We start from the raw sequence: 20181 nt of genomic DNA, 5'->3' as shown, positions 1-20181 counted from the left end.
ATAGATACTTTAAGTATATAGTAATGCTGTTTAGGCTTACTAACGCGCTAGTAATATTCTAGGTAGTAGTTAACTTAGCGTTAAGGGGCTACTTAGATCGGTTTATAGTAGTATACCTCGATAATATCTTTATATACTTAGAAACGCTAAGCGAATATAAAATACACGTGCGAAAAGTACTTAAAAAACTTAAAAAATATAACCTTATAGTAAACCCGGATAAGTGCAAGTTCTATAGGCAGAAAGTCGGATTCCTAGAATACGTTATTAGTTTAGAACAGATTAAAATAGAAGAAGGTAAGGTGTTCTTTATCTAAAAATAGCTAGAGCCCGCAAATTTAAAGGAACTATAGTTATTTCTAGGGTTAGCTAATTACTATAGGCAGTTTATTAAGGGCTACTCGAAAATTATAGAGCTACTTATAGAACTTACTAGAAAAAATATTAAATATAGATAGACCCTAAAAGTATAGGGTGTATTTAATAGGTTAAAAGCACGGTTTACTTCGAAACCAGTATTAGCAATCTTTAACCTATAGAAACTAGTTACTATTAAAAGCAATACGTTAGATAAGGCAGTAAAAGCAATACTTAACTAATTAGATAAATAAGGGAAACTGTATCCTATAGCGTTCTACTTATAGAAGCTAAGTATAGCTAAGCTAAACTATAATATCTATAATAAGGAACTATTAGCTATAATAGAAGTATTTAAATAGTAAAGAATCAGACGGCAAGCCTGCATCAGGAAATGGATGTACCCCGTTCGGGCAATCCGCGCCTCGCTTACGGCTTTCGCGCTACGCTCGACCCGGCAATCGACCTCAACGTCCGCCATAAAAGGCCTCCCTTCGCCGTCATTTTCCCTCCCTCTCTCCTCATCCTTTTCTCTCTACTCTTATCCCTCCACCCGCAACCCCTTTGCACAGCCCTCGTCTTCGCCAGCCGCCCCATGCGCACATGCAAGCCGTACCCACTTCCCTCAATTTCCATGTCTCAGACTGATGATAGCGCAGCGCCTTTCGGGCACTCCGACAGCGAATTCCTCCCTCACACTCTCATCGTCACGATGGACGAAACGTCCGTTTCCTACTCTCGCCGCTAGAATCACAATAGCCGTTCGTCCCTCCTTGCTGCCGCTCGATCCCGGGAGACTCCCATTCAGGCTTGCCGGCATTCACGATACTCGAAGGCGTCCCCGCCCCGTACTCAGGCCACTCCTTCGCCTCCAGAGAGCCAGTATCCGTAGCCGCCGATCCACAGGATCCACGGGAACTGCCACGTCAGCACGGCTGCCTGCTTCGTGTTCTCGACAGTTTTCATCCCAAAGCGACACCGCCCCCTCAGTCCCCTCGACGCTGCAAGCTCCCTCGTATCTCCAAATAACCCCTGGCCACCTTGCGTTTCATTCTATTTCAGCCGGCGACCGTGCTTGATCATGCAGGCGTCACTTCTGCCGAATGGGCTATATGCTATTGGCCCCGGACTCGCCGTGTCTCGCAGCTTATCAGCTCCAGCTGCTCCACAGACCGTAATTAGTCCGCTGCTGGACCTCTGCTGCATGGGGCTGTGCTAGGCACCACTCAATCGGCAGATGGACGTCACTCCTGATCCTCCGGATCAATGTGGCACACGCATGTGCATGGTCCGCGCAAACTTTGCGAACGTCAGCGAGCGCGACGAATCACCGGCATGGCTGCGGAGGCTTCTGCTCTCACCGGAGCATTGCCCACCTCAGAGGCAGCGCTTAGCAAGCATCACGCGACATCCTACGTATCCCCTCATGCAGTCCCCTAGGGCGTTTCGCTCACCATGCATGCTACAACCATGGTAGCACCGGGAACGACATGGCTGAGGATATGCCCCCTGGACCAGGCGGAGTTGTCTCACAACGCGCGTCCCCTTCGCCTCACTCCGCCTTTGCCATTTGCTTTCCGTTTCATTCTGGTCGGTCTCGGCTCGGCGTCACCGCAGGTCGGCAATCATGCAGAATCGCAGCTTGTAGAGAGCCGGGAGGGAACAGTTCACGAGGAATCAAACGGCCGCAGGCTCGCAGAGTACAGAGGGCAGCAGTGCTTTGAGCGGGACAGAACGCTGACGTTGCTTAGGCGGCATTGGCTTCGACAGCAACAGTTCACGGCACAGCCCTCACATGCCAACGCTACAAAGGATGGCCTCGCCAGGATCAAACGGGAACCCCGAAGGCGCACTAGGCTCGCTCCGCATCCTGCTAGCATCCTGCTGATTAGAGGCGCTCGTCCGCGTCCGCCAACACACTCTGTGACCAAGTGATTCGCGGTCGGGAGTTCCAGTAGGCTGCAGTCCCCCACCAACATTGCATGAAAGACGCCTTCGGACCCTAGGCGCATGCACTCGCCAGATGCCGCACCGCGACTCGGTGACAGTCCTTCCGGGGAGTGTCATCTTTTGGGGCGCATGAAGTGTACGTGGCTCATCCGCTCGCATTCGCCAGACACAGCAAGGAACGGTTGTTGAGCTCAGGAGAACATCGACAGCAGAGCGAGACGATGGCCATCCCCATCAAGGGCCATCGGCCCACCCCCCCAACCAGTCACGGCATGGCACTGTCAGACACGGCACGAATTGTCTGATGCAGCGCAGTGGGTCGTTGCAGGTCACTCGCTCACCGCCACCAACAGATGCGGCATAGGACTGCATGCATGAAGTCACGGAACATCTGATGACCACCTGTTTCGGTACATCGGACACGACACGGATCATCCGATACAGCGCAGAGGGTCGTAGCACTCCCTGAGGGTGTTGGTCTAGCCCTGACTCAACAAATGATGGCAGAGGGTTTGCTCCGCCGCCAACCCCCTGATGAAAGGTTTGGCATCACGATGGTGTCAGCTGGAATGTGGCAGGCCGGATAGACGGATATGACTCGACCATAGCTTCCTAATGGCGCTGATCAGGCGGCAAGCTGAAGCCCTTGCAATTCATGCATCACGTACGTTGATTTGCTGAGAATTCTGGGGTGTCTTTCGAAGGCTAATTCTGCACAAGAAGGCTGTGCACGAAGAGAGGACCTTATAAGCCCTGGCATTTCCCTCGCCCAAGGCTTGCCAGAAAGGCACGAGGCAACAGCGACTCCAACGGCGCAACGACTGCAGAATGGCGACAGCGACGATGGCAACTTCTCAACGCGTTTTCCGTATACCTCTAGAGATTTCACTTGATAAAATCAATTCCTACACCTGCCCTCCTAAAAAGCCGGCTGCGATTCTGCATGATTGCCGATCTGCGGTGACACCGAGCAGCAAATCTGAGAAGGAGAGGCCTCTTTCGCCGACAATGCGGGCAGCAAAGGCGCAAGGGTTGCTTTACTCAGGCACGTTACAATATCCCAATCTTGAATTCATACACTAACAGAGAACCTGCAGATGGGGAGGACGAAGAACATCCGGTAGTCATCGAGGATGATGGGTCCGATTCGGACTCGGAAGCTGAGGGAAGCGAAGCTGATAGGGAAGGTCCTGAGCTAGGTACGCACTTCGCCTTTAATGCGATGGTCTCGTCTAACGACCAACAGGTAATGGAGACGACAGTAGCGATGATGAGCTACCTACGCTGGAGGAACTACTCCGACGCCCATCTCCCAACACCAATACCGAATTTGCGGCGCCGGACGGGATGGATGATCCAGCTAAGCGCATGAGTGCTACGGCTGTCTTACAGTCTAGGCAGGCGCTCGGGACGTGCGTGGCCGCCGATCAAGAGTCTTTAAGAGTTAATAAAGAAGAGAGCCTCAGTGAGTACCAGACGCTGCTGTAACAGCAATCTCAAACTGACAAATGTAGACAATTCACCGGCCAATGGGGAGAGTAATCGCAAGAAGGCGAACACAGTAGGCGATCTGTTACCGACCCCAAACAAGCGGAAGCTCGATCAGCTTAGTCCACCCAACGATATCGATTATAATTCCGATGATTCTGCCAAAGACGGCACCGAGGGCCTGCGGCCCCAGAAGCAACAAAAACAACCCAACTCACACAATGGCTCCCCAATAGATCGCGATACTCCATCGCTGCACGATAGGACTGGTCACAATTCCGGTAACAATAACGGTCGAATTGTCAGCAACGGCAGCAGCAACGGCGCCGACACCTCGGACCTATCTCGAAGCGACCTCCTTGATTTACAGAATGGCGGCGATGGCGAACACCTGTCTAGGCCCAGAACAGACAGCGTGACTCGGTCTGGCTCCCCGCAAACATCGTCTCCAAGAGCGAAGGCTAGAGATGGACTCAGCGCCAACACCGCTTACCAGATAGCCGATGTTACTCTTTACCCTGTGCCAAAGGCCTTGTCGATTGTTACAGCAATTGTCCGTTGCAATGAGTCGAAATTGCCTCTAGACCTGAGAGAGCTTGGCACCAGCATTCTCGGAGAGAAAGGTCAAATCATCCGGATAACCCAGGTATCGCAGGATTCATGGTTGTTATTGGGATGCCGATATGATGATGGTGCATCAGACTCGCATCCTCGTCGAAGCTGGGCGATGCTCAGTGCAGACCAGAAGAGCAATCCTCACAGCGATGCTGCGAATTATGACGCTAACCATGCAGACAACCACATGGGCGAAGAGGACGAGGACGAGGATGCAGACGAAGACACAACGGAATACAGACCTCATGCTATAGGCACTGATCCGAGGTTCAACAGAGGCGATATGCGCTTCCGCAAACGAACGCGCGTTCCGTGGTTGGAGTCGGACGACCAGCGGTTACTCGCGTACAGGAATAATATGGCCATGGAGTGGAAGGATATATTTGAACTCTTCCCAGATCGGACCCCAGGCGCAGTACGGATGCGCTGGCACACGCTTCAAAAGAAATGATCCATCGCTACGACAAAATCAGTATATGTACCCCCTCTCCTTGGCGATGCTGCCCAAGCCATGTTATATTATACGGCTATTGCTCGGCCGCGTCGCATCGGACCTGCTTCTACGACTTTCAGGGCTGGACGCGCGGCTCGGATTTTCGCAAGTCCTAGGGCGATTCCACGTTGTGGTGAAGGGGTAATGTTGCCATGTCGGAGGGTGTAGATAGGTACTACCCGCCGTGAGATATCTCCAGCGAGCTCGGGTACTCACATCCGCAAACATAGTTAAACTACTACGCTCGCCACGTCAAACACTCATCCGCATACGCAAGAGACGCTCGGAACCTCTCCACCATCACTATGATAATCTTCTAGCGGCAACAACTCTGACAGAGAAACAAGCGTTTTCTGCGAGCGCGCCCAAGTCAAAGCCTTTGATACTCCCGAACTCCAACACTGGAAGGACGTGAAAGTCAGGAGAGTGAGTCGCTCAAAGCATCGATTGCCTGTACCTTCAGGAACGCTCTGCCTCTTGAACAGCGTTTATCTTACGAGACCACTCCGAGGACCTGTAACGTACGCTTCGTTGAGGAGAATTCGAGGTGAAAAGAGCCAAGACCGGCTCTCCTATTACCGGACAGCAGCCCCTGCTCATAAACGACAGTGCATCTCTATGCTTGCAATTATTCGATCCGCCCCGGGTTGATATTGAAGAATGGTTTCTGTCGCGAATCTCGTACAGACTCCATCCCACCTTGAGAATGGTATTCCAGTGATGCCTTCCAAGATCAAGCTTTTTCCAACTGGCTGCTCTTCGCATATAGCGGGTTGGGGTAAAGAGAATGGTCACCAACGCCTTTGGCTCTCAATCGATTTGATAAGTGTCGATTCGTCTGAAGACTGACCAACGCACTCGCGCCCTAAGGGCCCAGTTGACTCAATCCTCCTTGGACTCCATTTGAACTTGCGAAAGGTTATCAAGTAAGAGTAGCACCTTTGTTCAGCGCTTATTTCATGATGTCGGCCAAATTCCCACGTCTTAAATCTTTCAAGGGGCTGCGCTGAAGTTTCGCGAACCTGAAGCTGGTTTCGAGAGGCTTGATGTAGCTTATTGGTAGAACAAAGTATTCAAAATCGCATCGCACTTGGGCTTCTCTTTTGATTTGAATCATTGTGACGACCAAAGTGAACCGGGAAGTTTCAACGCAGCCACGCAGAGCCCCAGCTGATGAGCTACTTCAATAGGAAGAGCTTATATCTTTCGCGATTATAGTAGGGCGATTAGTCTTTTGTACGTAGAAACTCCTATCCGCTTATCATCTATGTTCACTAATGTGTCTGCATTTGATTTTGCTTTTACGTCTGCTCTTTTGCGTCTCGCGGAAAGGTCGGCCTGTGCCCCGCATATCGCTCCAATTTGGGACCAATAATGTGCTATTTGCAGCCGCGGATTTCCTCCCTATTTGCGGGGCAGCGCCATCCAGGCCCTGAGGTCGCTAACCCTTATTACCTCGGCAATGACGGCAATGACGGAACACCCACACAAGGCGGGCAGAAGAGGTGGCGAAACGAGGAATACATGCTTCGGCGCCATAATCCTATCGCGCACAAGTCCGGCAGCGAATGACAACCAGCCAATTAGCGCTCGTTTGCTGGCACAGATGGCAGTACGCTCGGCATTAGTGCGAGCGAACAAGCGCTAATTGGCTAGTTGTCATTCTCCGCAGAAGTGCACAGTTAAACTCATAGTAAAAAGTAAGGTAATTAGTTACTCTTAAAAGGTGGCCGCCTAGGGCGGCGTATTGATAGTTGAATCATTGCTCGGGAGGAGCATCCGGGGTTTGAATGTAGAGGTCGCGAAAATAATCCGGGCTTAGAGTAGACTAGCGTAGACAAGCAACTTCTGGAAAAAAAAGATTGCTGGGTGAAGTGGCGGTGGTGGTGCAGGTGTCTAGTTCTCTGCCACGGCGGTCTTCTCACGTGATGTTGAGCTTACCATTTGCGGGCCCTTGGTGTTTGCATTGCGCTTATGTGAGTCAGCACGCCAGCACCACCCGCTTCCTACGACCACCCGCTTCCTACGGCCACCCGCTTCCTGCGATCACTCACTTCCCACGACCACCCACTTCCTGCGATCACCCGGTTCCCACAGATTATGAGGCGAGAGGACGCTATGGCTTCGCCTTTAATTGGCCGTTTAAGCCGTCCAGTACGGTTTCTTATCCGTACTCGCCCAGTCCAGCTTGAGAAGATTCACCCTTCCGTTGACAAGGCTGACACCGAGTTACTCGAGCAATTCTGGACTCAAATATCCGGGAGGACCGACACAACTGAAATTTGCCATTTGATTACAAAGATTTCAGACAGGAAGGGTTCGGATCGAGTGGACATTGTTTTTGACTACGGTGTGCCTTTAGATGCGGACGGACCTAATGTTATGGCTTTTGATGTGAAATGCAGCGATTCACGTTTGATAGTCAAGCGACTGGCCAGTCCAGCCATATCGCCAAAGGTGAACGAGACGGTGAAGTGGTGGAGAGAGATAAATCTCGAACATAATATCAGTTTTCCAAGTCGAACAGATGTTCGGAGAAAGGGACGTGCTTAGGAACCAGCTTGAGATATAAACATAATCGCAGATGCGGATTTATTCAAGATACCTTTTGGCAAATGCGCAGAACTCTGATCTCAATTATCGCTTGCTGACGAGCTTGGTGGTGTCTCCGCTAAACAACCACAGTGCCCAGGCCTCCGTGGCCTCTCCACCCAGTGCACATTCGGACATCCGTACGGATCCTGAATATCCTTATCACACTTCGTAGGAAGATCGCAGTCTGCACATCCACATTGGTGCCATCGTAAGGTTTTTATTTCACACATGGTGCCCTCCCTGCTCAAGCCTGTTCACTCATCCGGTAAGCATCACATTTGAGAAATTCTCCGATTTTTGAACTTACCTTACTTGAAATAGGAGTACGACTTTGGGCTCGTAGGTTTACAATGCTGGACGAAGGTGTTCGTAGCACTTTATCCTCGGGATTATAGTAAAGGAGCACCTTGTAAACGTGTCGTGAGTGCAGAACGCCTGACTAGTATTTGGGTGCCAGCTTGGAGTGAGGGTGTATACGGCCTTTATATCATTTCTAAAACTGCCCGGCATAGATGTGTTAGCACCACCAACACTGCTTTCAGGAAAATGCATGCAAATATTGGGACTGTTCCACTTTCAGATTTGGTGAGGCGTACGTCCATGGACCATCCCAATGCAGACGTCACCGGTGAGACGTACGCCTGCCCCGCGCTGATAGGAATTCGCTCCACAGTAGCCGGAGCTGCAGCTGCATCCATGTGTTGCTCTACAGCATGCCGCAAACGGCATCCTCTCGAACAGGAACCAGCTGTGGTTGGTGTAAGGCGCGCATGCCATATAAAAGACTAGGGAGATTACTCGCGTACCGTCTCGCCTGGATCTTTACCGTTTAGCTGGCGTTCAAGGCAGCAGGCAACAGGCTTGGCAGAACTTCAGTTGGGGCATTTTCAGCCGGGAGCTTGTCTGGGCCCTAGAAGGAGCCGGAACAGGCTACTTAGGGCATGCTCACGCTGCTCCAGTTGCTCCGGTGAGCTGCCTGAGCCGAGGGTTGCGTCCCTTTGATGCCCGCGCCTAAACCTATATTGTACTAGGTCTATCATGGCAACTAGGGTATTCTTAGTTACATGGATGAGATATAAGACCAGATCCCGGCCACCCCGCACCGGCCGCACCCTTGTAATCTTTCGCCATACCTAGACTCCAGCGTTCGTATGTGAGGATCGAACCACACACGGCTTTTGCACATCCAAGATGTGGTCGCGTTGCCTATTGCTCCATGTAGGCGCAGTTTTGGCCCTACAGGCTTAGTTGTTTACAAGCGTCAATGCAAGTGCTAAAGTGCTGCACTATCTTGCTTAGATATTAACTATGCTACAAACTTAATGTTCAGCCTCATCCTGAATTTTCACTAAGTCACGTGTTCGATATTAAGCCCCATCAGGCTTATGCCGTAATGTACCCGTACGGAAGTTATTTAAGAGCAGTATATTTAACTAGTCGGTATACCAATACAAATTGGCAGAATTAGGACTGTTATAGATGCGTACCAAGTAGCTTATATCTGTACTGGTACAAAGAGTTGGCCTTTAGGAATAGTATATTCAATCAAAGATTAGAGCCGGTACGACTCACATACCAGTACAAATTCGGCAGAATCCGGGCTAGTACGAGATGCGTGTTGAGCAAGTGATTGTGTCTTCATTAATTGTCTGGCTATGGATGGGCGGGGTGCCTCATATATGTATCCATTCTCATCCCTTATCACATTGTTTCAGCCACCATTAACCGTGACATTCAACAGGTCCGTCACTCGTACTAGTCCGTCGCGTGTACCGAGACTTGCTCACGCATTAAGACTCAGCCTGCATTTGGCATGGAAACGTGAGGTAGCGCCCATGATGCAGACTCGGATCCAGACCGGGTTAAAAGGCAGGCAGATACGAAGGGTGCTTCCCGGCCACAACCTTGGATCGCGTAAATTGCGATGAGGTCGGCTGCGTGGATCGTCCGGTGTTTGGTGGAGCCGATGCCGGCCTGTCAGCTGAGGGCAAGCGAAAGCGGGTAGTGCCAAACTGTTGGGAATTTCTAAAAACTAACTATTTAACGCCCCCACCGCCCTGTTTCTGAGACCTCTCTCGCAAGTTTCTGGAAACTAAACTACCGACCGGTCGCCAGCTTCTGGAAGACGAAAATTCAAAAAACACTTTAACGGCGGCCATCTCCGAAGATGGCAACTAAACTGACACAAGGCGCTCACGCTATCTCAACGCTGATGGAACAGACTAAAAGGTTCGATGCGATGTCGGTGTATCTCTCGAAGTCGGCGGATCTCGCGACGAGTCAAGCTAACGAGATTGCTACATGGGTTTCGAAATTGATCGATGCTGTGACCAAGATCCAACGAGAGACCCAAAGCGCTGCTGCAGCGTGTCGAGAACGCGTACAAGTTGAAATTCACACGCTCAAGACCCAGGCAGACTCAACCAAGCGAAAGATACTAGATACCACCGAATTGGATTCATCACGGACTGTTAAGGCGAACTTCAGGTTGATATTCGGACCGCCAAGAGAGGCAGAGTACAAAAGCAGAAGCACTAAATCTGTGATGGCCACGAACCTCCTCAGGATTGGTACTATCCGTGGTTTGTGTGAAAGCCACCCTCATGGTGTGATCGCCCTGTCAACAAGTTACCCAACCAAAGTCTGGACTGAATCTAGCTTGGAAGTTTTCGATGGCCTCATCAAGCTAGTGAAAGAAGAGGAAGAGCAGGATTGGCCTGAGGACATAGTCGACATTATGGACGAATTGGAAATGGAAAGACCAATGTGTGATGAGTTTAGGAATCTTCGTGGTATGATAACTTCCACGTGAATTCCCAGTGTCCTCACTGACCAGTGAGTAGCAAAGATCTCCCAGCGTAGGGAGCAACGCCGTCGGAGGATGGATGACTCCGACGGACCCGCACCAGAGATTCAAGCATCGCTAGTGCAGACTGGCGAATTGACTACTCAGACTCCATCTATTCAATATGCCTCCGGGACAAGTATGTGACATTCATCTTATAAATGTTAGCAACACTGACCTCAAAATAGCTCAGTTGCCAAATCTACACCAAATGGCACTTCCCGCGCCATCCTTAAATAGTGGTATATATTAAACCTCCTCTGCATTTGGTCAAGACTAATTAGCGACAGATCAAACGCAGGATCGGAATTACAGGCAAACTGTTATCACTAATAGTGATGGCACCTTCGTTCACGAACAGCGGCAACAGCCACCACTTTGCGAGAGTCATCACTCATTACTGCGATATGAGCAACAGAGGCTGGCAGCAGTTGATTCATTACCACCATTCGGGGAAAACAGGGGTGAGGGGAAACTTTGAATATGTACAAGGCACTGCTAACAATCTATCAACAGAAATGAAGGATATGTACACAAATGCACCCGCTAGCGACATAGTAAAAATGCCCGAGCCATTCAGAACAGCCGTCCAGAATAGCCGGCTATGGAACTGGGAAAGAAGCGAAAATATGGAGACGACAGGATGCTGGCCAAGTTTATTTCCGAAGGATAACAGACAGGATGTCTCCTTTACCATCTGGTGTGGCAACGACGACGGATACCGTCTAACCAAGTTCTTCGGGGGACAAATAGAAATCTCCTCCTAGACTTCGAAATATACGCTAGCAGCTCTGACGTAAACAGCATAGCCGGCTGGCACCGTATAATCCTTATGTTCGGTTGTAGAGGGCGAGTTGACTATATGCTTTTCGTAATGTTCTGTTTGCTTGTTGTAGATGGAAAGATAGTAGCCTTTGAACCATATCTTCCTTTCGTTGGTGGGGTCTGGAGGGAAATTATGGAGCTGGATCGTTTCATCGGTTCCAGCAAGAGCTTCGTCGCCTATCTACATAGGTACACATATGTCAGCTATAAGTAGTTTAAGGGTGTAAATGAAATTTAAAATGTCTGACCGCCATAATCACAATAAAGTGTGCTGAAGATCCTGCCTGCTCGTGGGTGCGACCCCGATGAACGTGACTATCGCCTATACAATATAAGTCGCTGCGCGGACAGTATGTTTGATGGAGAGGCTCATACTGGTATTTACCTTGGCTGTGGAGAATGTGGTTGCGCCTTTTGTGAGACAGTAGAATGCAAAAGCCGAGGTTGAGTCTCCAGTATTTTAATGCACCCTCTTCGTCCTTAATAGAATACGCTAAGTGCGACGTGTGGAATGCGGTAGGGCAACGGTGCGCGGCGCAAGGGAGGAATGAATCGAATCGTGTACTAGAGCCGCTACTACAGAGTAGAAAGTATTAGTATAGAGGCTAGAGAGGACGAGAGTAACCTAGTTATTACTCAACTTGCGCAGACGAGATGTCAGAAGAGGGCTGCGGCTGTATGCGCAAAGCCGAATAGTGAAACCAGAGAACCTAAGGTGTGCGGTGTGCGGCGTGCGTGAGGGTGATCGCGAAGGAGGCAGGGCTAGAAGCGCAAAGAAGAGGTGGGTGTGAGCCTCGAGACACAGAGAGGCTTCGTGCCTGTTAATGAACTGCAGCACCGACGCTCAGCGAAGTGGAGTGGAAGTAAAGACTTGCGGGGACGTGAAAAAGGTCGATTCGATCCTCGAGCGTTGGTGCCTGACGACAAATTTCATCGAGGAAATCACAAGCGGCTGCCTTTTCGCAGTCCAGGCAGAATCCGCACACGATGTATGAACCAGGAAGATGAAATGCGACTTGTTGCGCTCCCGTCAACTCCCGAAGCCCACCGAGTATGGCGTTGGATTGCGAAGCAAGCTCTCCTAACAGCGGATGTCCAGAGGACGCGATTCGATCGGCCGGCCGTTGTACTAAGGGGAGGGTACCAGAATTGCTCACAAGTCTCGTGCCAACCGAAGAGTATGCAGCAGAAGAAAGCCTGCATATACCTCTATTTGCGGTATAAATTGGGGTCAGAGACATATGGCTGAGGTAATTTTCGATTACGTCGGCGCCCAACATCAAACGGGTCACGAGGAGGGGTAGACCTCGTCCAGTCCAACCGGAAGCGATGTCGCGCATTCTGCATTAGTGCCCGACCTTCCATGCCGCCGTCACATGCTGAACTATGGAAACGTGGCTGGCCAGAAGACCTCCATGCGAATTCCCTCTTGCGATACACGCTTGGGGCGGTTCGTTAAAGTTTAACAGTCGAATTCAAGCAGTCGCGACATTTACATCTCATCTATTTTCTTGCCTCTACGTAGAGAGGGTGCAGGGCAGCTAGTGTATACTGGAATCATATCCAATTTGCGTCACGAAAGCTTTCGCACGCAGTGCAGGCCACCTAGTCATCGGCTTCTAGCGTCGCATTGATGGATTTAAGCTTGTTGTGGTAGCTAGCAAAGTTTTCATCACTCGTGCGCCACGTGACTCCACTAAAAATAGACCTCCTCCACCACACCCCAACCCGCTAAGCTCTCTATCCTCGTACACCGCTGCTCCTCACCCTCCCAAGCCACGAAGAAATCGCCCTGAATATTTCCTCTCAGGACCTCACAATCTCATTGTCTTTATCCAGGATCACTTGGAAGCCGGAAACCCATTGGGTACCTTTGCACGTGCTATACTACTGTCTGAGAAACCTAACCGCCTCTGCGTAGGATAATCCGCATATAAGCGAGCTAGCCTTGCCTATCCTAGAGGAGGTTTGAGTGGTATAACCTGTGCTGCGGGTTGGTGGCCATGGAAAGAGATGTTCTACGCGAACTCGAAGGTCCTTCGCCGTCCCACATGCTCCCCGGTATGATGGTGACTTCAGGGTCGATGCTTGCCAGTGATTGCGGCGGCGACGCCCGGACCGACGGTGATGCCGCAGTCGGCGTTTGTGTTCCCTCATTTCCTTCCTCGGCTGGCACGATAGGGTCGTACGAGTCGTTCATACAAATGACGAGACCGTCACCCCTCCTCCGTTTGAATAAGCCATTCTTAAACCCCAGCGCCAAACACATGTTCGTAGGCCATCGTTTCCTAGCATTGACGTCGATCATATGAAAGAGCATCTCGGTCAACTGGCCTTCGTCTTCATCTTTCAGCCGCTTGAGGAGTAGCGTTGTCCAATCCGCAACCCAATCGTACCACTGCTCAGTCGTGATTGTTGCCTGCTTCTTTCTCGGTTGGGGAGAAGCTGGAAGCGTTGGGACGCCATATATCCATTCGAAAATGATGACACCTAAGGACCAAACGTCGACTTCGGGCCCGTGGCCGTCGCTGAGACCGGGGAACACCTCCGGTGCCGCGTACTTTAGAGTCCCGCAGAAAGTCTTCAGCAGGGTGGTATCGGGTACGACTTTAGACAAGCCGAAATCAGTGATGACGACCTGGAACGGCCTCAACTTGACCAAAAAGTTTTCGGGTTTCAGGTCGCGATGTGCCAACCCCTTTGCATGGAGGTGACTGAGACCGTCTAGAATCTGTCCTGCAGCACTGATACGTCTCTCATCGTCAACGACGAGGGCGTCCACCATGTTCCCATCGGGATAATATTCCATGACGATCATGGGTTCTGGTGCCTCTCGAAATTCAAACACCTGCATCACGTTGGCCTGCTCGACGATTAGCAGCGTGGTCGAAGCGGACACACTTGCAGCGTACTTACATGAGGGTTTTCCTTCATCAGAGTAAACTCTCTCCGTATCCCTATGAGCCACATGGGGTCGACTATCTCATCCAATTTCCTCTTTTTGTTGGCTGGCTTTTCGCCCAACTTCGTCGTTTTCTTATCGTTGGCTGGAGGTATGAATGTCTTGGCGGCGAGAACCTTCCCATCGCGTATCCTGATAACCTTGTGGACTTCGCCAAATCCACCTATTCCAAGAAGTTGGTCATGGAAGTAGATGGGCGTGTCATTGATGGTCCGGGGTTCCGTCGGCGCCTCTGTGGACGGCTCGCTGCTCAAGCCAAGTCCACTAACGGCCGCAAGGTCTTCCTTGCTCTTTTGGGCTGCTTCCTTGCACTTCCTGACGAATGTTCGCAAGTTTTCGACGTATTGAGGGTCTGCTGTTGTGTGGTTGACAAATTTAATCTCGACGGCAAGACTTCCCGAATGGATAGTGATCTCCCCGAAGGGATTCTCTTCGCCGGGCTCGAATGCCAGAATCCATGTCTCGCTTTTCCGCACCTCGTTTTGGTTCTGGCCGTTGTAGCCAACTGCGGACCCGTGCGCCGAATGGTAATCGTGCAGCCAGATGCAAAGGTTATCATCCACGGTAATGTTGCACTGCTTCGCGCTGACTCCTTTTGTCCCTCGGTGCCCCAGGAGGATATGAGACGAAATCGGGTTTGTGCCCAACTGTAGCCCGTTCTCAAAATTCTCATTCTCGAGCAGCTCATCGAAAGTCACAACGAGGCGGTCCACAACGCTGAGCTCTTCCTCGTCAGACTCCCCATCTTCGGAGGGAGTGGCCTGTCGGCTGTCAATGGTGGGCTTTATGGCGACGCCTCCAACTGACGGGCGGAACCACGTCGAGTTCTCCGGCAGCTTGAAGGCACTGTTCGCCTTGTTTTTCCCGTCATTGGCGGTCAGGACCGCGAAGACACTGTGGTCATACATGGTGTCAGGCAGTGATGAGAGTTTAGTGAGGAGAATATGAAAGCCAAGTAGCAGAGGAATGAACAGGACTGTACTCTCCAGTGTGTGGGACAATCCATGGCTGATATACCTGCCTCTGAGACGCGCTTGGATGGGAGAGGATTGTCTTGCATTAGCAACGGTCGGTAGTGGATTTGCACCCTACCAACCCATAACCGCGCTAAGCATATGCGAGTAGTTTAGCGTGTGACGGTGTAGCGACATCCCGTCCGCCGGAAAGAACCGCGCCATCACGTGAGTCTTACCCCAGCCCTGGATAAATGTCAAGTGTCGCGGCTGTCTCCTCCCTCTTCTCCTCTTCAAATTACCACGACACCATGACACCATAGCACCACATCACTACATCACCATAACACCACATCCCCACAACCACTTCGCAGCCACTGCGTGAACCACCGCGCCTTTCTTTATCCACCATGGGCATGAGTACTCCTGCTGAGAGCTCTCCTACAGAAGCTCATCTTAACGATTTGGCTATGCGTACTGTCCTCGAAGATTCTGGCGGTTTCATGTATGTGACGGCTCGCCAAACACAACTAAAATCGCAGACGCCGTGCTGACGCTTGCCTTTCGCGGACAGAATGGTCAAAATCCCAGATTTTGAGACACTATCGGAATCCGAGAGGATAACTATTTTCAAAAAAGCACAGTAAAGGCCTAGAAACAGCAATATGACTTTAGAGAGGCAAGCTAATGTTGTCCCTTAGAGAACTACAGAGGAAAAAGCCTTTCGGCGCTGATAATCTCGCATCAAGACTTCGGTTCGTCCAAGCACATCCTACATCTCTTCCATATACTAATGCTGTGACAACATAGGGATTTAACACCGCCGATAGACTCGGAGGAGGAGCTCGAGGAGGCTCGCGTCCTAGAGTTCCGAGCGCGGAAAGAACTGGAAGACGATGGCTGTCCTCCCTGCTACCCGCCCGACCTCGATTTTCCCTTGCGAAACCCTCCTAAGAAATATCAGGCGATAATACAGTACTGGAAATCGGTTAGCGATGTGGTGCTTTGCTACCAAAAATTGGACTGGGAGAAATTCCGCAGGCTTCAGGCGATGGTCCGCTGTCGAAACCGGCCCTTCAGCAAATTTGTGGACGAGGTTCGCGAACGTCGACAAAGGCATGGACTGGGTGGCGATGTCCGCCTTCTCTTGGATCTAGAGCGACAAAGTCGGCTAGACAATTGGATAGAGTTTCAGAACCGCCATCTTAAACGCCTTGAGCAGTTTGAAAAGGAACGAGACAGGTTAAAGCAAGAGTTGGATGATGCTCAAAAATTGGCTGGCGACAGGAACACCACACGTCCCAAAGTCGGACCAACGCGCGCAGAAGCCCTCAAGCGACGTCTGGAGGTAACTGAACGAGACCTGAAATGGCACCACGTTCTACTGCACTGGATCGAGCAGCGGCGACTAGCGATGGATCCAGGGCATCCGACACCCATTAAAGAAGATTATGAGGATCAGGATGCCGCACCAAAGGCCGTCCGAAGGACCTCCACTCGTGGACGCCCGATCAAGCAAATAAACGGCCCTTCGGTCCTCGGCCAGGTCAGGGTCACGAAGCCTAAGTCGAAGGAGCGGAACACACGGAACATGCAGACCCAGAAGCCCAAGGCTCCAGGACTCGAGCCTCCTATCCAGAACTTAGACGTCATCTTGCAGAGCAGCACTTCACAGGCGTCGAAGCGTCCCGAGACAAAGTCTCGGCATACTAAGATTGATAGGCCACTCCGCCAAATTCACCCACAGAGTGTGTCTAAGGCAAGTCGGTTCGCCGGTATCAGGGTGAAATCACCATTAGGCCCACGACGCCGTGGTGCCGAGAAAACCCAATCTCCAGACCTAGCACGCCGGCCGACGCCACAGCGAGCGCAGTCCGCACCTACCACCACACGAAGCGGACGGATATCAAGGCCGCCAACAAAACGGGCTCCTGGGAGCGGGGCTTTCGCTACGACTCCCCCCATACTGCCGTGATCGAGATTCACGGCGTAGGGGTGGGACCCTTGGGTGAACACATCGTAGTTGTACTTCTGCTGGGGCTCAACAGCCATGCGACGGACGGCGGGAGCGCCATCTGTCTCGGCGTTCTGACGTACGGCGTTGAGGGAGCCGAAGAGGTCGCTAAGTGCCAACCTGGTGAGGACGTTCGTGGGTGTCAGAGTGGCATAGACGAAACCCTCCATTTTGGCGACGCGTAGGCTCAGGTACCCTGACAGAATTCGTGAGACTGCTGCAGATTAAGTCAGCCTCTTCATGACCATATACGACAACGCAACGTAATTTTATTTTTTTCCCTGAAAGTTGGTGTGCATTTAGAGAATTACCTCCTAATATATACTGCCAAGTTTTGAATTATTTAGTTGACGTTGTGGCACACGGGCCATATTAAAGCGTCCCACGAATTCTGTCAAGGTGTCTGGGCTGTGGTGCAGGTCCCGATGAGGCACATGAGTGCACTACAAGGGTATAGTGGGACGCGATTCTGCAATTGGTCGGCCCTACCAACCGCCTGCACGCCACATTGGCACTCTGAGCCGCAATTATCCGGGGCCCCGCTCTAACAGTGCCGACGAGATGGGTGGATTATGGGTTCATCAGCTTCTGGAACCTAAATTATGAACCCAGTTGCCAGCATCTAGTAATATAATTGGTTAGTCACCGCGAGGAATATTTTGGCATAGCCCTTTCACCTTAAGCCACCATAGATTCCAGGAAGTTTGAACTCAACGCTTCATACCCAAGAGGGCTGGTTGCTCTATTCATTATACTTGGTCATGCAAGTCGTCAGTCACGAATTTTGGAGATGGTCGAGAATCTGCAGGTGAAAGCCTTCGAGCTGCAGCAGAAGTACGCCGTTGGTCAAGTTCGCGACATAGCTTTTCAAATCCCAGATCGCCTTGAGCGGTAAATTCACCAAGTCGTGTCCAAGTGTCAAAAAGGAAGGGCACGAAACGTTTGATGAGCGTCCTATCTAAACCGACCGGCTCCCGGGACCATCACAGTCCGCATACGAAGGAGCCCCAGGGTTCCATCATCTACAAGACGCTCCGCTATCATCTACAAGACGCTCCGCTATCATCTACAAGACGCTCCGCTATCATCTACAAGACGCTCCGCTAGAGCCCCATTACAATCTCTCTTCGCCCCAATGTCCCAATTTGAACTCATAGACAGGAGAAAGAGTGTAGACTATGCCAAAGACAGTGCACCGAGGCGTTCTTCGAAGTCAATATCATTCATCGTCAGCTCAGGGTAGTGAGCTGGCGGCTCCGCTGACTGTTCAACTGGCTGGGCTGGCTCCTTCGCTGGCTGCTCGACTGGCTAGGCTTGCTCCACGAGATCGACTGGCTCCTCTGGCTTCTTGAAATGGGCGTCTTTAATTGCCTGCAGATCATATTCATGATCGTGATTGTGTTGTGGTCATGCCACCCTAGCAGGTATGGGCAGCGTAAGATTGGCCCAGTGGGGTGACTTACTAGCTAGATATGAGCGGGTTGGAAAATCCAATGGGCCACTCTGAACATTCGAACTAACGGAAGATTGGTAAAAGCTTTCAGGCGGTACGTTCAACCTCCTGAATGGGCTAGAACGTAAGAGATGGATTGCAGGCTTCCAAAAAAAAAAAACGTCCTTGCTGAGCCGTGCCAAAACCGATTAGAAATATAGAGTCGAATGAAAGTTGCAAGGGAAGGGGATGAGTTGAGATGACCACTCAGGCGTTGGTGCCCAGGCGGCTCTGTGCCAGGGCGGATCATCATGCCAAGAAGACCGGTGCAAGCTAACTGCACGGTGGCCAGAACTTCACGCAATCTAACACGGAGCTTTTCTGCCAGGCGCCTACACACTTTTGTACTTCCTGGCCATCCGCCTCAAGGCCTCGCCTACTTCATTATTGTTAATGCTCGCCGAAAGCGTCATCGCCTTTCGCCCTTCGCCCTTCGCCCTTCGCCAATGTTCTCCACCACCGTTAGTTACCACTCTCCTGAAGGTGTGAAGGCACCTTGTGGGGTCGGGAGCTCTTGTTACATAGGCATTCTGGACGATAGCACCGTGCTCAAATACCCGCTCGTCAAGGGTAGAGGTTGGGAACATGTCGTTGCTGAAGAGAAAATGTACAGCATTCTCGGTCGCCATCCCAGGGTTCTTACGTGCTTTGGTCTCAACGAGCACGGTCTTCGACTCGAATTCGCGCCAAATGGAACTGTGAAGCGCTTCCTGGAGTTAAATGCGAAGTCGCTTTCAGCAAAGCAGAAAATTATTTGGTGTCGACAAACGGCCGAAGCTATCACGCATGCTCACTCGAGGTCCATTATTCATTGTAACATATCCACAGATAACCTTCTCCTAGATGGTAATCTGAACGTCAAGCTCTCAGATTTTCAAGGGCGTGTCGAGGATCCATTTACTGGATTAACGATTATTAACGGCTCCGCACTAGAGCCCGTTAAGTCATACCTTCCCCGTCCTTTTGGTCAGGATAATGAAAGGTTGGAAGCTAGCGATAAAATTCCCTACAAGTGCTAATATTTCGAACAGATCGGATATCTTTGCCCTTGGTTCCACATTCTACGAGATCATAACAGGACACGAGCCTTATCCCGAGCTGGACAGCTTTGATGACGAGGAAGAGATTAGAGGACGCTATGAGCGTGCTGAGTTCCCTGGCACGGACGCCGTTTTAGGTGGGGAGATTATCCGTAAATGCTGGGTTCAACTTTATCAAAATGCTGCTCAGTGCTTGGCAGAACTCGTGGCTTTAGAGCAGGACAGGCATAAAGCATAACGGCGTCAATTTTTCACTCAGACTGGGAGAGGAGCCTCCTATATAATCCTTCCAAACCGTTAAGCGAATGTGAAATTTTCCTCTTGTAGTTGAGCTATGGGACCGTACAGAACCACTTTCAGCGAAAGCAAACACGCATAGCCGTAAACTGCCCATTCTCCAATTGCCGCATCTATATCTCGTCAGCGAATGTGTCGTTAAAACCCATCAGTACACTTACCAAACTCAGGCGCCGTTGCTGGTCGCAGCGCAGTATGGGCAGTTGCTCGTACGATTGGTGCGGAGCCCCTGCTCCCTTTCAGGCCAAGGTCTAG

The 20181-nt window shown here is 51.0% G+C and overlaps 8 protein-coding genes across 8 annotated transcripts; 6 read left to right on the top strand and 2 right to left on the bottom strand.

Moving 5' to 3' along the window:
- The first annotated feature begins 575 nt into the window (after positions 1–575).
- On the top strand, positions 576–1702 carry BDZ99DRAFT_19201 (uncharacterized protein). Its single transcript, XM_033713158.1, has one exon. It carries the CDS (start codon positions 756–758, stop codon positions 1434–1436), a length of 681 nt encoding a protein of 226 aa, XP_033584540.1. The 5' UTR covers positions 576–755; the 3' UTR covers positions 1437–1702.
- Positions 1703–3522: 1820 nt separating this feature from the next.
- Positions 3523–5158, top strand: BDZ99DRAFT_19149 (uncharacterized protein). The gene is made up of 3 exons (XM_033713150.1): positions 3523–3772; positions 3822–5075; positions 5134–5158. Exons 1-2 carry the CDS (start codon positions 3655–3657, stop codon positions 4859–4861), a joined length of 1158 nt encoding a protein of 385 aa, XP_033584539.1. The 5' UTR covers positions 3523–3654; the 3' UTR covers positions 4862–5075; positions 5134–5158.
- Positions 5159–6838: 1680 nt separating this feature from the next.
- On the top strand, positions 6839–7496 carry BDZ99DRAFT_19130 (uncharacterized protein). Its single transcript, XM_033713146.1, has one exon. It carries the CDS (start codon positions 7004–7006, stop codon positions 7454–7456), a length of 453 nt encoding a protein of 150 aa, XP_033584538.1. The 5' UTR covers positions 6839–7003; the 3' UTR covers positions 7457–7496.
- Positions 7497–9589: 2093 nt separating this feature from the next.
- On the top strand, positions 9590–11110 carry BDZ99DRAFT_565297 (uncharacterized protein; the record flags this gene model as incomplete). Its single annotated transcript, XM_033727459.1, has 5 exons — positions 9590–10290; positions 10342–10482; positions 10532–10585; positions 10634–10807; positions 10860–11110. Exons 1-5 carry the CDS (start codon positions 9666–9668, stop codon positions 11108–11110), a joined length of 1245 nt encoding a protein of 414 aa, XP_033584537.1. The 5' UTR covers positions 9590–9665.
- Positions 11111–13641: 2531 nt separating this feature from the next.
- Positions 13642–14022, bottom strand: BDZ99DRAFT_375073 (kinase-like protein; the record flags this gene model as incomplete). Its single annotated transcript, XM_033714956.1, has 1 exon — positions 13642–14022. A coding segment is annotated over one exon (381 nt), but the record flags the coding sequence as incomplete, so codon positions are not given.
- Positions 14023–14174: 152 nt separating this feature from the next.
- On the bottom strand, positions 14175–14675 carry BDZ99DRAFT_348871 (uncharacterized protein; the record flags this gene model as incomplete). The annotated part of the gene is made up of 2 exons (XM_033714473.1): positions 14175–14372; positions 14472–14675. Coding segments are annotated over 2 exons (402 nt in total), but the record flags the coding sequence as incomplete, so codon positions are not given.
- A 715-nt stretch (positions 14676–15390) lies between these two features.
- Positions 15391–17481, top strand: BDZ99DRAFT_457296 (uncharacterized protein). The gene is made up of 4 exons (XM_033718650.1): positions 15391–15588; positions 15658–15726; positions 15785–15838; positions 15894–17481. The coding sequence occupies exons 1-4, from the start codon at positions 15494–15496 to the stop codon at positions 17056–17058; spliced, it is 1383 nt and encodes a 460-aa protein (XP_033584534.1). The 5' UTR covers positions 15391–15493; the 3' UTR covers positions 17059–17481.
- A 1584-nt stretch (positions 17482–19065) lies between these two features.
- BDZ99DRAFT_353757 (kinase-like protein) lies at positions 19066–19846 on the top strand (the record flags this gene model as incomplete). Its single annotated transcript, XM_033714569.1, has 2 exons — positions 19066–19571; positions 19621–19846. Coding segments are annotated over 2 exons (732 nt in total), but the record flags the coding sequence as incomplete, so codon positions are not given.
- Between the last annotated feature and the right edge of the window lie 335 nt (positions 19847–20181).

Source organism: Mytilinidion resinicola (genome assembly GCF_010093595.1).
Source record: "Mytilinidion resinicola strain CBS 304.34 unplaced genomic scaffold BDZ99scaffold_1, whole genome shotgun sequence".
Lineage (NCBI taxonomy): Eukaryota > Fungi > Ascomycota > Dothideomycetes > Mytilinidiales > Mytilinidiaceae > Mytilinidion > Mytilinidion resinicola.
Note: the sequence above shows the minus strand (reverse complement) of the source record. Positions and strands in the feature narration are given on the sequence as shown.